General features: G+C 44.4%; 1 protein-coding gene across 13 annotated transcripts in view; it reads left to right on the top strand.

The window, feature by feature from the left end:
* SLC44A5 (solute carrier family 44 member 5) overlaps nt 1–12,011 on the top strand; it is a 183,419-nt gene extending 171,408 nt beyond the window's left edge. For 7 of the 13 annotated variants that reach the window (XM_073357319.2, XM_073357326.2, XM_073357321.2 and 4 more), the window contains 4 exons: nt 1,678–1,748; nt 3,336–3,424; nt 4,163–4,247; nt 6,659–9,421. In XM_073357319.2, coding sequence (XP_073213420.1) covers nt 1,678–1,748; nt 3,336–3,424; nt 4,163–4,247; nt 6,659–6,771 — 358 coding nt within the window. In that variant the 3' untranslated portion in view covers nt 6,772–9,421. The other 6 variants (XM_073357317.2, XM_073357318.2, XM_073357324.1 and 3 more) reach the window with 6 other exon arrangements.
* The last annotated feature ends 6,343 nt before the right edge of the window (nt 12,012–18,354 follow it).

Consider the following 18,354-nt stretch of genomic DNA (forward strand, 5'->3'; position numbering starts at 1 on the left):
TGCATCGACCTCCATACATCGACCATGGCTCAACACTGCCCATTGCTGTAACAAGCCACTTAGATCAGTGGGAGACCAATTTAAATGTAGACACATGCACAACTAGGTCAATGCAAAGTGGCTTATGTCCGCCTAACTATGTAGTGTAGACCAGGCCTGTAGCTCGAAAGCTTGTCTCTTTCACCAACAGAAGTTGGTGCAATAAAAGATATTACCTCACCCACCTTGTCTCTAGTAAATTTCATTACAGCGATCTGAGATCAGATCAGAGAACTAACATATTTTTCACAAGAGTATAGTGGGGGATGCTGAAAGGTAGTCCCAGAGGTATGTGTCTCAGGGGGAGTTTGGAGAGTGAGCCTGCCTTGTACTCACCCTGCAGCAGCAGCTCTTGTCCTGCAGAGCTGGGCCCAGCTCCCTGACCTGGGCATTACAACCTGGCACATGGGATCACAGCACTGCTTATGTTTGGCCTGTCCGCCCATCTGTAGATGAAGGCAGATGGGCCAGACCTGATTGGTACTGTGACACAGTGCACCAGGTTGCAACACTACTCGATTTGGGGCCTAATCAAATATGTTTTTACAGCTATTTCCAAGATTTCATAGACTTTACTCAAATTCATGATTACCATGACCTCCATGACAAAATCATAGCCCTAGCTATCGCTTCCACTCCTGTCCCTTATGCTACTGCTCTTAATCACCAAGAGCAATAGCTAGGAGCCAGGCAAATCTTGTATTGTTTTGAAATAGGATTTTCTACTCTGTATATTCTAGTTATAATTCCTAACTCTGACAGGCTAATGTGGTTTGTTTTCTTTAATTTGGTTGTTGATTGTTGATTTCATGCTGGTACATTACATTACCATATACATCGCCTTCATTGTTGTTAAGTGTCTTGCAATACCAGTCTCATTTCCATGCAATGAGTCAGGCAGGATTTTGATCAGAGGCTCCCTGCAATAAGCCCCGATTCTGGCCTCCTTTCCTTCCTGTTGTTTTCAGTCTGATTACAAGGAAGACTGAGCAATACAGACTTACTGTCAATTTTTCTGACTCCTTACATTCATTCACCTGGGGCTGATTCCCTGCTTTGAGATTGCCCTGCTGTGCTGTGCTGAGACACCTCAACAAAGCCTTGAGGTTTCAGTGCATTCTGAAAGCAGAGACAATGTGGCTAGCAAGGACTGAATAAAATGGACAAAAGTTTACTGACAGCACATAAAAATGCTGGGTTTCCTACGTTTTGGTGCTCAGTTCACCTGCTAGGGCTGGCCTGCCCATGATCCTGCTTTGAAGAAAAGGCTGAAATAGAGAAATATGCTAATGTCTTTATCAACAAGAGCAACACCCAATTAATAGCTTTCAAGTGCTGTCAGCAGTTGCTGTAGCGTGGCCCTGTTCAGCAATGTGCTGAATGCTCTCACCTCTCATTGATTTTGTTAGGAGTCAAAGGTCCTTAGCCCCTCAAAAGACTGGCATTTAAAATGCTACCCTCCTGTATTGTCTCCATATTGATTTTTTGCATTGTTATATTGTTGGCCCAAGGACCAGTGCAAGACAATGACCTTTCTGAGCCAGTTTCATCAACTTTCCATGGATTTCATGGAATATGAAAAGACTAGAGATGTTCTGTTTTGAGGTGCTCAAACACCGTTTGTCCTCTGTTGAATAGAGTTGCGGTGCTGGACAAAGTTACAGATTTCTTGTTGTTCCTTGGGAAACTTCTCGTTGCTGGTGGTGTAGGTAAGTCAGTTATTTCAATGTAACGTTGATTCTTATTCCCTACTAGCCTGGAATATGCTAAACTTGTGTGTTCAGACAACACATCACGGACTTGCTCTTGCAAACCTTGATACCATAAGCACTAATCACTTGAACAAAGAATTACAGGATTGAGCCCAAAGAAGCATGTTTTCCCTCTCTTTTTTTATCTCACTTTGTGCATTTGACAGTATTTTTTGTAGTCACTTCTACTGTTCTTGTGCGGGTGTGTGATGGCTGCCATCTTAGTTGACACACTGGGGATTGAACTGGGGAACCTCCAGAATTAAAAACATAAGTCTCTACACCTTGAACTAAAGTTGTTTGCCTTGGACTGTAACAGACTCATATCCTCTGTGGATCTGGCAGAGAGGGGAACCTGTAATGTACCATCCCCAGTGTGTTACAGGTGCACATCCTTCCCCAGATCATGCAAGAGGGTATTTATCAGCAGCACTGTAACTGAAACCAAACTGTCAGCAAGCAGCATGCACAGAGAGAAAGAGGAGTGGAGGAGAGACAAGGTGGGCCTGAGCATCTTTTGTGATGTTGCACTCAGGCCTGTCCAAAAGACCCTTCCAAACACAAGCAGGGGAGCAGACAAAACCTAACATTTTTACAGTTTTTCCTTTCATACTAATAAAAGTCTGGATATACTGTTCAGTGTGCTGCAGCAGAAAACCATTTTTTTAAAATTGGTCCATTTTAAAAATTCAAGTTGACGGTGTCCCCTTCAGGCCTTTTAAACTGTCACAAGAGTTTCAAAACATGATTTCATTGATGCCCATCTTTTATATTTTGTGTATTTTTAAAAAAATTCCTAAATGGATTATTTTTTTTACCAGAAGATGAAAATTAGAACTGAGACCAAATCTGTAATGTTTTTGTCATTACTGTAGACTGACTTTCAAAATGGGAAGGCAAATGTGATTTGAAACTGTCTCTGAAATGTGAGCCATGAAATGCTAAATTGATTCATGTTTTCCTCCTCCTTAAGGATACATTCTGTAGGATAATTCATTAACGTGTCTTTTCTGTTCTGTGTGGTACAGATATGATGATGAATTAATGTATGTAGCTCTAGATTTATCATTAAGTGTATTTATCAGTAGCTATGCCATTTCTATTTTTAATCTCAAATAGTTAAATATTCCTCCAAGGGGTGAAAGCTAAAGCCACAGGCTTTTGTTCACTTATGTCTTTTAATTTATTTTTTTCAAGATCAGTCTGATGGTCTTTTTTATTATCATGCATTTGATTGTATCGTATATTCTTATTTATTAGTTTTGATATAAAACCCAGTCTGACTCATGAAATAAAACAATTGATTCAAGTCTTTCTGGCCCCACAAGTATCTTTATGATGATGCATTTATATGCCATTTCTGTTCTAGTCAGAATACAGATCCTAGGGATAATTAATATCTAGAGATTTATTGCTCAAAGCCTCTTGTGTAAACGATGCCTGAGTGTGTTTTCAGCTGTGCCTGTCTTACCCATTCCTCATGAGTGTGGAAGTCCCAGATACTCGTGTGAATAACTAATGGCCTGTACCCTGTGCTTCTTACAGGTGTCCTAGCCTTCTTTTTCTTCACACACCGAATACCAGTGTTCACACAAGAAACACCAACATTAAATTACTACTGGGTACCCCTCTTGGTAAGGATGCGGTTTACATTCTTAGGATGCTGGGGGAGTTTTGAGGGGCAGCTCTGGGTCAGTTCTTGGGGAGCACTGGCAACAGCAACTCCACCTTCCTGTCAATGCGCAGCATCCTCTCCTGTGGCTAGCCAGCTCTGCCAAACTCCTTCCCTCCCTGACTCAGTTCAGGTAGCTTTGTACCATTATGGTGCTGCAGTGAGCCTCAAGGGACTTTGTACCTTCTGTGTGCAGGAGAGTTAGGTTCCAGGCCAGCTCTGCACAAACCTCCACAAACAGCACTGGGGTAGACGATGGGGAACCAATGGTCTTCCTAAGGGAGGAGGTCTACAGAGCAAAGAGAAGGCACTTGGCTCCCATGTAAATGATTTCCTTGTGGATTCCCTCATAGATCTTGGGATATCTGCAGGTTGGGTGGTGGGCCCTCTTTCTTGAATGGGCAATCTGAGAGAACTCCATGAACTGAAACAGAGTTTCTTAGCCCTTTTGTGGGTTTTCCTGCACTGGGAACAACATGATTCCAAGTTGACATCTTAGAAATTGGTAACAGATGTATGTCATCACACGGTGACTTTAATCTGTGATCTTTTGCCTCAGCAGCAAGACTACTGCAGAATTATGGAACTGTAAATAAATCCTTTCCTGCTGGTTTAACAGACTAAGTTCTTGTTTGTTCTTGTTTTTTGAGGTGATGTTGCCATGATGGTGTCAAATGTATGTGTTTGGGTTTTTTTGCAGACTGTCATTATTGGCTCTTACCTAATTGCACATGGGTTCTTCAGTGTCTATGCAATGTGTGTTGATACACTTTTCCTCTGCTTTTGTAAGTACTGAGTCCTCTTTCATTGACACTTTTCTTCTGATGACATGCAGGGAAAGAGCTATCTTGTCTGTTTCCTTACAGAATTCACGTGACATGCTGGCATATTGTGGGAATAAGGAATTGCTGCTATTCTTAATACAAGCGGTTTAATTTTACTACCAAGGGGATTGTAAAGCTCAGTGATCAGATATGCCTTCATTAGGCTATTTGCCAAGCTAGTGAAGTATATCTGGGGCTCACTGGGGTCTCTGGCTTTTTGTTTATTAAATGTTTCCTAATTTTTACTAACACTTTGCTTCTGGGTGTTTTGTAACTAGATGTGTCGACAATTCACTCACACATCTTACTAATGCCACTGGGCTTTGCACTCAGGTGTTCTCCTCCAGCAAATGCTTTATGTCGCTGATAACCTCATTGTCCTTGTGGTTTCATACTAATAACCACAACAAAAGCTTCATGCTGACGTAACATGAAATTACCTTAAAATACCATTTTAAAACTGTCAGTCCCTTGTGACCCCATAACAAACAGCTGCTGACTCTTGAAAGGAAGGCAGTTTAGGGGCATGTTTGACTTCTTGTTCAGAGAATGCTCAAATTACCAGAGAAATCAATTGGTCTCAGTTTAGACCCTAATTATAAGAACAAGGTGTGCTCGCTAAAGGGAACTCATTCCTTTTGCCAGACTTAATAAAATTTAAAACATAAAGATTGGATTCTACTATAATGGGAGCAGTCCTGGCAGGTCAGAGCAGGAGTATATTGCACTGGTCAACATTGCATCTGGCTGCATTATTTGACCCTGCTAACTAGTCTAATAGTCCCTATGGCCAAGGATTCCTAAGTGCATATTGTGGCAGTGGGACCTTGAGGCGGGTAAGCATGACTAAGGGCTTAATCTCCTCCCCCACCTCCATTTGGGTAAATTTTCTAACTCCTCTGAAATCTAGCCCCATTGTTAGAAGCAAAGCAGTGAAGTGGACCCCAAGCTCAGCCCTTGCTGCCTGGAGCCTCTGTTCCCTTGGAACAGGCCAGAACAGCAGTGACACAGGAATTGGAGCACACTGGCATGCGGGGGGTGACACAGAATAAAGTAAATCAAAACCATTTTCTTACCTCCTCCTACCACCTTTAATAACCATATGTATTTATTTATTGCAATGGGCCTGTTTCTCCTTTCACAGCGGTGTAAATCAGGAGTAATCCACTGATGTGAGAGAGGAATCAGAGGGGAGGAGTTTAGAGGCTCACAAGAATCAATCAGTTTCCTTCTCCATTTGATCACAAGACTTAGATGCACTGGCAGTTTGTCTTGGAGTAGGGAATTAGGTGTCAGGAGACATGCGTTTTTTTATTTTGAGCTGTGCCACTGACTCATTGTGTGACATTTAGCCTGAATCCTGCAAAATGATCTACACAAGCAGCCCCATGCAGATCACAAGGCTCAAGTTCTCATTTTCCCTATCAGTAAATGTTACTCTCTCTTTGCAAACTGCTTTGGGATCCTTGCATGAAAAGGTTCTTGTACACACGCAAAATATTATAGTTTATTGGTGCAATTGAGGCATAGCAAATCATTTCAGTCTTGAGCATTCTTTAGAAGAATACAAATCATTCATTCTTTTATAATCTGAGGTATAATATTAATAATCATCAGTAACTCATGTCACAGCTCTGAAGATATCTCCTAGTTTTCACCAGTTCATTCACTGTTTGACTGTCTCTTTTAGGGGAGAGGGAAGGTAGAAGCGAAATGCATTAAAATTAATGGGAAAAGTAATATTTTCTTGTAAGTTTCTTTCCTCGTGTGGTAAAACTCTTGAGTCTCCATGCCATTATTCAAAACTTACATTCCACTCTGCTTCCCATGTCATGTACAGCTGTGTATTATGGGAGCAGAACATTGTGCACTCATGGGGTCAGATTTTCAAAAGAGCTCTGCTTCCTTTTAGGGACAGATTTTCGAAAATGCTGAAAACCCAGCAGTTTCCTGTATGACACTTTTGGCCAGATTTTCAAAAACTAAACACCCACAATACCAGGCTGTTCTGGCCCTAGTTGTGTGTGCTGAGCCCTTCTGAAAATTCCAGTGCAATTTTTAAACAAAAGAACTGGAAGAATTAAAAGGATTGATGTGCATAACTTTAGAATGTCAGTGTAGCCCTCCACTGACGTTTGTCTGTTTTGATGTAAAACCTCCTCTGATTTGGAAAAAAGTGGAACTTGGTGCTTTTCCAGTGTCCACCAGCAACTTAACAGTGCAGCTAAATTGTCGGGTATCAGATTTTCTAACGTTGTTTTTTCTGCTTTTCCCCTTGTTCAATTCTTTACCCTTTTATGTTTGTTTGTTCATTTTTTGTTTAATTGCACTGCTGCTTGCTGCTTTGGCTGCTTTTGCTGATGCAAATTCAGGTGAAGATTTGGAAAGAAATGATGGATCCACAGCAAAACCGTACTACATGTCAGCTAGCCTGCACCGAATTCTGGGAAAGAAGGAACTAAGCCCTAAGAAGGCAATGGGATAACTTTAAAAAATTGCTGAAAATCAAAACAATGTCACTTTTAAGTGGAATGTTTATAAACTAGGCAAAAGTTAAAACTGTAAATGATGCTTCTGGTTGATGGGTGATTCTTTTTCTTTTTGCTTGTATCTAAAATCAATTAGCAATTTGGTAACATCTAACTAGATAGGGAAATGCTTAAACTAAGAGCTGTGAAACAAGGCCACATTTTAGTTTATAGAGTGCCTATGAAAAAGGAAAATATAAATTTGAAGCATTTTTTATCCATAGCTAATGGTGTTTTAATAACTTTTGTAACACAGCTTGCTGTTTCAAATGACAGCTGTTTTGATAACGTTTCTTTTTTATAAGTGTATCTTTATAAACGATATTCAGGCAATTTTTGAAAGCACTACACTATAACCTAATCAGCCATAAAAATAGATCAAGAGACTCCAGCGAACCAGCAGATGGTACTAAATTTGTAAATATGGTGCTATGGTTGTATTTTTACTGTACAAGCTGGTTGACAGCTTTTTAAACTGTGATTATATATGTACTAATAGTTCCCTACATAGATCTTTAGATCACCTCCATTACAAATTGTATATGTTAATAAATGAGAGAGGGTATCACCCAGGTTCAGTCTCAAAGAAGGTAGCCAGAGTAGACTACAGCTAAAACTTCTTTTTTGTGAAATCTCTTATAACAAAACTCCTTTTAGAACAGAATTTGGGTTAAACATTAACCTCCATTGAAGGAGCGTTCCACTGTACTTTAAGAACATGGTTTGTGGGAACCACAAACTTTCTATTTCCATCTGGTGCAAGATGAAAAATGTATAGCTCTCAGCTGATGTGAATGGGAGATGCCCTTGTATTAGTATCCCCTGTGCCTAATGGGTTCTGTGATTTTATTCTACATGATGTTGAGGTTGAGCTCCACCTGAAGTATGGAAAGGAAAAACTGAAATGTATCCATTTTCCTTGGAGGCAGGTCTTCATGGCCCTCTAGAAGCGCCAAGGAATTCTTATTTCCTGTGTCCATCCTAGATGGGCTTCCTCCCTCCTTCCATGGGCTGAATGCATTGTCTCTGTGGGACTCTCAGCTCCTGTTAGCCCATGAGTAAGTGGCCAGGGCTAGAAATAAAATCTGAGTCTCTCACCTGGTAAAGCAGAGCACTAACCATTTAGACCAAGGAGTCAGGCCCATAATGTTTGGTGTATGTTTAAATCATTAAAATTGCATGGTTATAAATGCAAAGGCTAGTAGTAGCTTTATACTATTGGTGTAATACATGTTAATATTACACTAAGGGCTTGTGTACATGGTGCCAGCAAAGCGCACTAGAGGGGTGTGATTTGTAAAGCGTTTTAATGTGTTGCACCCTAACTGCCCTGTGTAGACCCTGATGCACTCTAAAAGGACTATGTTAAGGGAAACTTTACCTTTTAGAGCACGCCAGCAGGGTCTACACAGGGCAGTTAGAGTGTACCACGTTAGAGGGTTTTATAAACCACACCCATCTGGTGCTGTGTAGGCAAGCCCTAAAACCCCAATTCTGCAAGCCTTCAGTGCATGGAACTACCGCTGAAGTCAATGACAGTTCCACTTGTGCAGGGCTCACAGGATCAGCCCTATGTTTTATCTGAGGATTATGAAGAATAATACAAAGAATACATGATTACTGTAAATAGGAGGAATGGGTTACCTTTCAAGGTGATGTTACTTTTCTGAATTGGGCTAAAAATACTTTAACCTATTTAAATACTAATGTAGAATAATTGTTCTAAAGTTTAAGGGGGCCCAGTGGGCCAGCGTCCCACGAGGATCCAAAGCCAGTGAGGCTACATTCTAGCCTTCATGGGCTATAGAATTTTGAATTAAGTATTCCATGGCAGTCCACTTAACAAGAGTAGAAGCGGCAACATCATCCAGCTTTGTTGATATTACAGAAATTGAGCTCTCCTGGAGCTCAGTGAGAACCTCAGCATCAGAACACGGGCAGGTTCCTTTCCATTGGCTGAAGGTTGAGTCACATGGGAAAGAATTTTTAAGAGCCCATACTTTGCTTTCTGGAGGATAGCTCCATTCCCAAGGTCAACCAAGAAACAAGGGTTGGTATAATACAACAGAGATTAATCCTGCACTTCGGTGAATGGAGGGGAGTAGGAAGTTCCCATGATGCCTAAGTAATTTTGTTTATTAATACTGGCCATAGGTTGAATCAGTTTACTGTAGGTGAGTTATTCCACCCATATGTTTGGAGTAACTCCTGGAAAATGGAAGGATCTTGATCACATGGCCTATGCTTTCAAAAGTGACTAGCGGTTTTAGGGCCTTGATTTTTGAGTGTCCATCTTGAGACACTTTAAAGGAGCCTGGCTTTCAGAAAATGGTGAACACCCACCCTTTGAAAACCAGGCTCTTTTACAAGGCTTCTCCAATTGGGTATTGAAAAACTCAGAAGCAAAAATGCAAGTCTCTCTTGAAAATTTAGGCTAGAATGAACTGTTTGGGCTGTGTGCAGTCATTCCATCACCTAAAAGTCTGCTAATTCTGGATCAGGCCCCAATGAAATATAGGGTGGTACTGTAATTAGTTCATTAATTTGCACCTAGAAAGACTGAGCAGAGCCATCTATAGTTCTGCAGTGGATTGAAGAGTTTTACTGGATGCCCTACTGAAAAAGCATATTTCTGTGTACAATGTGCTTTTTGCCATATGAATGTAACCATAGAGTTTAATATGACATAATAGAAATAGTAGTAATAGTCCTATGATTAGAAGTTTTTTAATAAACCTATGCATTTGCTAGAAGAATTTCTAAAAGTTTTAAACTGAATTGATTGTTTATATACCATAGATATATATATAAAGTTCCTCCATTCATTACTATTTTGTGAGAATTAATTTAGACTATAAATGAACAATGTTTCTGAGAAGAGCATTTAAAAGCCATTTTTTTAAAATGAAACACTTAAGAGAACTGTGAAAATGCAAAGCAATATCGCTTAAATTCTGCAGTCAGTCAATCAGCTGAAATACTTTTAAAAATTATTTAAAATTAAAATTGGTAAAAGAGAACTGAATATTTTGGAATAATGTAGGCAGAAATTAATACAAATATTAATTTGCAAATTAAATCATACTTTTATTTTTTAAGAATGGTTAAGCCTGATTATTATAATAATTCCTAACTAATCCTTTGGGCCAAATTCTGCCAATTTACAACCTACACAATCCCAGTGAATTTGGCTCTTTACTCTGTTTGCTTTAACATGAAGATAAAACTTAATTATTATGTACTTCCTCACTTTAGGGAAGTGGAATATTGGGCTAAGTATGGTATATTAAGATTGTTTATTATATAGGTTTTGATCCTACACCACTGAAGTCAGTGGCAAAATTCCCATTGATTTCAAAGGGTAGAGACAGGCCCATATAGTGACAAAAGGTTGATTATTATTCCAGCTGTTTACAGTATAAGAAATGCCAAAATGTCAAGTATTGAAATAAACCTAGAAAGCTAAGAGAGCCGTTGTACATTAAGAGTTCAGCAGGTGGTGCTATTACTTTTCTTATTGTACTGCTTTGATCATTTAACTTGTGCCATTCTTCCTCCTAGTGGAAGATTTAGAAAGACATGATGGCTCTGCAGAAAGACCCTATTATATGAATAAATCTCTGTTGAAGATTTTGAACAAGCAGAATGTAGAAACCAAGAGACATTAGAAAATACCCAATGTTGTAACCACCCAATCGTGTTTGATTTAGTCCTGGTTTGATGCATTGTCTTCCCAACACAGATTAATTGTTGGCTTTTATTTGCATGTTTTATACCAAAGCTTCTATGAAAAGCCATCAGAATTGGTAAGGAAACTGTTTAAAAAACATAAAACCCAAGATGTGAACATTTTTATACTGAGATTTGTTTCTTTTTCAAGTTGTATTTAGCTTTTAATTCTATGGCTTGGATGTTTTGAAGATGTTGAGTATTCTTTTAAATATAAGCATTTAAAATATGAAATGTTTTCCTGCTGAATATTCTGGTATAGGACAGTAAAAAGATTTCAGAAATCATCATATTAAGCTTATTCTAAAAAGAGGGTCTTTAAATATCCTTCTAAAAATAAATGATCATAAAAACTATTAGACTTAACAGATTGTCTCTGTATTGTAGTATAGAGCTTTGGTCTTTAAACTATTGCCACTCACCCAGCCTGTAAAACTGTGTCCTCTATGACAAAAGTGCCTTACTGGCTATTATTATTACCCAGCTTATATTTAAAGTTTACACACATAATTTAAACCACAAAATAGAATTGCTAGATAGGAAAAACAAGACTCAGCTTAGTTGAAATGAAGTGGTATAAAATCAACTGCATTTTAAATACATTTGACACTTTTTGCTAAATACTGCAGCATGCACAATTTCCCTATTACTGTTGTCAGATCATGAGTATTTTATGCTCCAAAAAAGAAAGTAAAAGAGAATGGTTTTGTTACAAAAAGAAAATCATCTAAGGCTGTTTGGTTTGCTTTAGTAAACTTTTCTAAATCTGATTTAAAGGGTGCTGAACTCTAAATGGAGCCCTATTTTGTCTTCAGCTTCAGAGATAGCCCATTGTATTTAGATAATTGAGGGTAGAATTGGGCCCTTGGTATTTAAAACAGAATGAAAAGGGAAGTTAGTAGATATCTGCTATACCAATGTTATTTATGTATTTTTATGTTCCCAAATGTAAAGTAGATGCTTCATTTTAAGACTGCTTATTTACTATTCTGGAAGTGTTTTATAAATGACCCTTAATTTTCTAACTTTTGATACAGATTATTGGAATATAACTGCTTCATGTTTAAGATTACTAGCACTATTAATATAAAAACTGATTGTCTGTTACTATATGTTACAGAAGAGTCCATAAGCATTTATCTCAAATAAGTACATGTAAAATCACAAAAAGGCAATTTAAAGGATGAGACATGAGAGAGAAGTAACTGTCATTTTCACTTATCACATTTTTCATTTTAATGTGACTTTCAGAGATTGTATCATTTTCCTGCCAAAACCAAACTAATGTGAGCACATGACAGTCTGAGCTCTAAAACCTGTTTGCTTCTGCTGTGCAGAAATATTGGGAATGTATTGTTTAAATATCTTTGATAACTAAAATGTTTAATATTTAATGAAATTTGTTGTTACTTATTGTTTTACAGCTCTTGGGATTTGTTCTAATAAAGATTTAGATATAAAAAAATGATGTCTTTGTGCTGTTGCTTTTATTTTGGTGTGTTGCTTTTTAGGTAAATAACTTCATGAAAACTCACTGTAAAAATATTTTAGTTAGATTTATACCACACCATCTCATGCCCGGGGCGCCACTGACATCTTAATACATCTCCTTAAATAAACAGACTCCAGCAATTACCTGCAGATAGCACAGCGCTGGCAGCAACATGATTATAATAAACCTCACCAACAAAATCACTCCCAGAATGACGCATCACTGCAATGTGGCGATTAGGAGTATTCAGCTCTTGGCTCAATCCAAGAGCTCTCCTTAATTTGATTTATTTTTATGTGTTTTAGCACATTATTTTTCAAGCCTCTTAGTACCTTGGAGAACTTAAAAAAAAAAATTTTAAGGCTCAATATCCATAACATGAACGCTACTGGGCTGACACTAAAGTAAATGAGTCGTGAACTGAAAACCCAGAGGTGACAGGGAGATTTAGTATTATTATTTATATTGCACTAGTGACTAGAGCTCTCAATCAAAGATCGGGGCACACTGCAAACACATAACAGAAAGATAGATCATGCCCAGAAGACCTTACAATCTAAGTAAACAGCTTAATGTCCTTACTTCAATTAGATCCCCCTTAGCATGAAGGGGACGGGAAATTCTGGTTAATATGGATGGACAAGTTTCCCTTTATTAAAGTGGCAAAATTTCTCTCTCTCTCTCCTGTCTGGTGAGTGACAATCAGAGACTCACAACTCAAATGCTTAAAACACAATATGGGCTGCAGATGTTATAAGTGTGATTAATGCTTGCAGCAACTCCAAAGCCTTCAATAAAGGCTAAACACATTCTTATAATCCTAATACTTATTTTAACAATACTAACACACAGGTGAGCCAGACTGGTTCCAGCTCTGTATTTGTCAGTGTTCAGTTGAGACATGGGGATCTTGGCATGAGCTGGCACCTGGTTAGCCAGCATCACACATTACTTCACATCAGATTGACTTCAAGCCTGACCTCCTTAGTCAAAAAAAAATCTCCCATTGACTTCAAGGATAAAATAATATTTGGTTTAGTTTAAAAAAGAGTAACATGCAGTAACTCTCCAACTGCAACGTATCTGTCTGGCCAGGTATTTGTATATAGCCCCCTCCTGAGGCACCCTGTCTCCAAGGGTGGGACCCCCTTACTCTGCCCTTCTCAGATACTTAGTGACCCACTTTAGGTAGGGCCGGTGCAACCACTAGGCGAACTGGGCGATCGCCTAGGGCGCCAAGTCGTTCGGGGGGGGGCCAAAAAGCGGTGCCACTGCCTTTGCAGGGCTGCTGTCCCCCTCACCACGCTGGCTCCTCCATGGCTGGGGCTTGCCGCCGCCACAAGTGGAATGCTCTGGCTCTCCGGTGCCTCCGGAAGGCGGCTCCAAGCTGCCGAGCTGCTGCAGCGGCCCAAGCCCGGCAAAGCCAGTGAGTGGACTTGGGGTGGGGGCCGCCGGGGTGGAGTGGGAAGGGCTTGCGGAGGGGCTGTGCACCCTCCAGGGGAGTTCAGGGGGTGGGGAGGGTGGAACCTGGTCTGGGGAGCAGCCCCTGGGCACAGCCAGCCTCTGGGGTCTATAAAGGCTTGTTGAGATTTGCCCCTCAATGAACCAATGTGTGTGTGGGGGGGGGGCAAGGTGGAAGTTTCACCTAGGGTGCAAAATATCCTTGCACCGGCCCTGACCTTAGGTCCAGTGGCCCCTGGGTGCTATCCCAGCAGTGCCTCCAAATGCAGCCCGCTCCTGCAGTGCCCCGATTGCCAAGGATGGCAGAGTTGGAGCTCAATGAGAAGGGGTGGTGTCCCTTGCTGGGAGGCTGACAGCTAGTCCTTCCCCAGGCTTCCAGTGCAGGGGAGGCCTAGAATGTGCTGCTGGCAGGCAGGCACCTCTGCAGATCAGGGGAGACAACACAAAATGGAGTCTCAGATATTCTGTGGCAGAGAACAAATGAGAAGCTGCATCCCCTCCAGCTGCTCTAACCCAGATTCCTGCTGCCAGCTCTCTCCACCCCATTGAGCCCTCTCAGGCTCAGCTCACGTCTGAGCCCTGCGCAGGCTCTCCGAGTTGCCCAGGCATGCCAATCAGGCTCTGGCCTGGTAACGCCTCCTCCCAAACACAGTGTCTGTCCTGGCACTGCTCACACTTCTCACAGGCTCTCCAGGGCCTGTGGTTGGCTCCTGGTCCCTTAAAAGCCTGTGTGTGACCCTCAACCACAGATATGGGAGGCAGTTCAGGTTGCCAAGTTTCTGATTTTTGACCGGAAAGTCCAGTTCCCTGAGTAACCATCCACACTTCTGTTCTGCCACTGGGAGGGCAGGAAGAGCAGCTGCTGCTGGAACTGGAGGAGCTCTCAGGAACTGCCCGCCTCCGGCAGAGAGCAGTCTCAGTGGCCGGCGCTTGGGGGGAGGGATCCTGAAGCACGCAGCATTTGAGGAACTGGGTTGGTGGCCAGACTCACTACAGGGGCCCCCTCCTCATCCTCCTTTGTGCCCTGCCCCTGGGGTGCCATCCCTTCCCCACCTCAGTCACCCCCAATCTCCAGAGCAAGGCTCTCCCTCCCAGGTCCTGCCCCAGTCACCCCTAGAGCCCTGCTCAGCTGGTGGCGGGAGGGGAGAGGTGGAGAAAACAGTGAGCAGCCGGGGGCCTTGAGGGAAGAGGTGGAGCAGGGGGGCAGGGCCTTGAGGGAAGAGGTGGAGCAGGGGGCGGGGCCTTGAGGGAAGAGGTGGAGCAGGGGGCGGGGCCTTGAGGGAAGAGGTGGAGCAGGGATTGAGGAAGGTTCCGGAGCTCAGTGTCCAGTTTTCACAAGTTAGAATGTTGGCCACTCTAGAGGCAGTTTGTTTCAGTTCCAGTCTCTGCCTCTGTGGGACCTGCTTCTCTGAAGCCCCCAAACTGGCCAGGGGGCTAAAAACAGTCAGGGTGCAATCTACAAAGACATGTAGGTGCCTAAACTTCAGAGTTAGGTGCTTAAGGCCTTGTGACAGCACCGCTGCCATCTACAAAACTCCCACTTGGCTGCCCGCTAACCCTGTAGGTCCCCTAAACTCACTTGGTGCCTCACTTTCTGTTGTCAAAGTTCCTGAGGCTCCTACATTTCAGAGTCTGGGGCATGCACGCTGCTGCCCCATTCTAGATGTCAGGATGCCCTCGTCCGACCTAACCCTAGAACAATTTGTGAACTGGCGTAGGGTTGCCAACAGTCCCTTATTACATAGGTGCTGAAACTCGGGGTGCTGCTGAACTCCCAGCTTGAAGTGGCTTCCACCATATTCAGGGTTTACAGTTTGGTTCAATGGCTCTCAGCATCCCAACTATACAAATTGTTCCAGCATCCCCAACGGCCCTTCTTTTTCCAGCTCTGTACAACAAGATTGGGAGTTAATGAGTGCTGCAAAAAGCAGCAAGAAATACCCCTAGTGAATGAGTTGTGTACTGCTTAGTATTAATTATTAATAATAATAATTCATAATATCACTAGGCGGAGTGAACCTGGAATGCTAAGAAATCAGTCCCTTATTTTTGAAATACAGTGTTGGCAACCCAAGGTGGAAGATAACTGTTTGGCCACCGATGTCACGTGCAGGGCCTGATCCTGCAGACAGCATCTGCACACACCTACGAGAGCAGGTCCCATTCAAAACCTAGCTTCCAGAAGAGCAGGTGGTACTGCTGCCTAACTTATGGCCCAATAGTTGGAGCCTTTGCCTGGGATGTGTAAGACCCCGGTTCAACTCCCCTCTCTCTGCCAGAGGGGCCAAATGGCTCTGAGTAGGGAGTCTCCCACTTCTCAGGCCAATGCTCTAACCATTGAGCTCTGGGATAGTCTGATATCCCTCAGTCTCTCTGGTTGAAGCTGTTCCATGTGGCATAATTAATGGCACAGGGGGAAAGGACAGTCATTGGTAGAGTCCTGCATGGATACACAAATGTGCATCCGCATCCAATCCGCAAGCCACAAAAATTAGCTGCAGATATCAGCATCCGCAGACGCAGATATCCGTGAGTTTGTAGGGCTCTACATTGGGGGCTGGCCTGAGGCTCCAAGGCATGTCCCCCACTGGAGCCTCCACCTGCCCTCAACCGGGTGGGGAGCTTGGGGATGGGGACATGACTGGGGGCTGCTCTTAGCCCCTCCGCACCAGGGGCAGGTGGAGGGTCTGCTGCAGCTCCCCATGGCTCCCGGGTTGGGCTCCACACTGGCCTGGCCGGGGGGAGGGAGGAGACCTGTGGATCTGCCTAGGGGCTGCTCAGGCCCCCCACCCAGGGCAGGTGGAGGGTTTGCTGCAGCTCCCCACAGCTGACTGCCCAGATCTTACTGGCTCCAGGCCAGCATGGAGCCCAACCAGGGAGCTGTGGGAGCCGCGACAGACCCTCCACCCGCCCGTGCAGGAGGTGTGTGCGGGGGTAAGGGCAGCCCCAGCCCAGTGTCCCTGCTCCCCAGACGCCCTCCCAGGGCAGGTGGAGGAGCCATGCTGTGGTTCCTCACAGCTGCCCACCTGGCTCTTACCGTCAGAGCCCAGTGAGGATACAAAATTTGTATCCGCATCTGTGCTGCTATCTGCAGAAATGGTCCGTGGATATAAAGCAGATACCAGCAGATTTGCAGGGCTCTAGTCATTGGGCCAGAGAGAGATGGACGCTGGCATCCAGTATGTTCAGAGAGGCCAAACAGGTGCTTCATTTTATGAAGCATTTACTGTTTAAAATACATTTTCTCCAGTGTTCTAGCCCCGTCAGTGTCCTGAGTAGAGTGCAGCGAGACGCGCTGGTGTCCTCCTTCCATTGAAAGTCTAGTGCAGTGCCCAGGGCTGCACACAGTGCTGAGCTGGAGCCGGCTCGCACCGGTTCGCTGGAACGCGAGGGACACCCAATTCTCAAAGGGCTTCTAAATTTAACAACCAGCCAAAAGTGGCTGGAGCACCCACGGGGCACCCACCGGCAGCTTCCCGCCCCACCCCCTGCCCCAGCTCACTTCCGCTCTGCCTCCGCTTCCTCTCCTGGATGCACCGCCCCGCTCTGCTTCTCTGCCACCCCTTCCCCCGGTTTCCCGCGAATCAGCTATTCGCGCAGGAAGCCTGGGAGGGCTGAGAAGCAAGCGGTGGTTTTGCGCTCAAGCCCAGGGAGGCAGAGGTGGAGCGGAGGTGATGGGGGGCACGAGGAGGACCACCCACGCCGCAGCAGGTAACCCGGGGGGCGCGCAGGGGGACCGCTCCGTGCCCCAGCTCACCTCCACCTCCACCTCCCTGGGCCTGAGTGCGAAGCTGCTGCCTGCTTCTCAGCCCTCCTAGGCTTCCCATGCGAACAGCTGATTTATGGGAAGCCGGGGGGTGTCGAAGAAGCAGAGCGGGGCGGCGCGTTCAGGGGAGGAGGCAGAGGCAGAGCGGCGGTGAGCTGGGGCCGGGCAGGGAGCTGCCGGTGGCGGCTCTGCACCTACCAAATTCTCCCCATGGGTGCTCCAGTTGGTGCCTAAGGCGCCACTTTTGATGTGATCAGTGGGGGAGTGGCCACTCCCCCTGCTCCCCCCCAGCTACGCTACCCCACCCCTAGGAGTCAGAGGGACCTGCCGGATGCTTCCTGGGAGCCGCCCCAGGTAAGCACCGTTGGGTCTCCCCACTCGCCCCCCAGCAGGTCCCTCTGGGTCTTAGGGGCAGGGCGAGGTGGGCATGCACTACGGTGGCCCACGAGACCCTCCTGCCTGGTTCTGGGGGCAGGCAGGGGAGGGGGGTGGATGGGGCAGGGGTCCCAGGAAGGGGAGTATCAAGGAACGCTGGGGGTAGGATGGGGCAGGAGTCCTGGGGGTGGGGGTGGGCCACGACCCCCTTGTGGGGTGAGGAGGGAACCAGTTGTTAAGGTATTGGCAGCTCATCACCTGCTGCACATACTCAAAGACTGTCTTTTTACTCCTCTGGGACTAGGGCACTTAAAAGTCTCAGTCTCAGAACAGCCTCAGTTTGGAGCTTCTCCCCCACCTTAGGAACAGCACCAGGGGGCTCAGCAGGGGAATGCAGAGGCAGAGGGAGTGAGGCAGAGGCTGGCTAATGTGGGATTTCAAAGAGGCAGCAGGTAGGGGTCTCTCACAAAGGAAAAAAGGGCGAGCTGGGGCCCGGGGGGCCTGTGTCTTGGTGAAGTAGCATGTGGCAGGGTAAAGGGAAAGCAAGGGGTGCCTGTGACTTGGTGAGGGGAGGTGAAAGGGGGAGCAAGTGCAGGGCATAGGTAGGGCATGGGGTTGCTGGCTCATTTTCAGGAGAAGGGGTACAATTGCAGCAAGAAAGCTATTGTGCAAAGGGCAAGAGCCCCAAATCCTTCAGGTGGATTATTGTATTTGGGA

The sequence above is a fragment of the Lepidochelys kempii genome, chromosome 8 (assembly GCF_965140285.1).
Source record: "Lepidochelys kempii isolate rLepKem1 chromosome 8, rLepKem1.hap1, whole genome shotgun sequence".
NCBI classification, from domain to species: Eukaryota; Metazoa; Chordata; order Testudines; family Cheloniidae; genus Lepidochelys; species Lepidochelys kempii.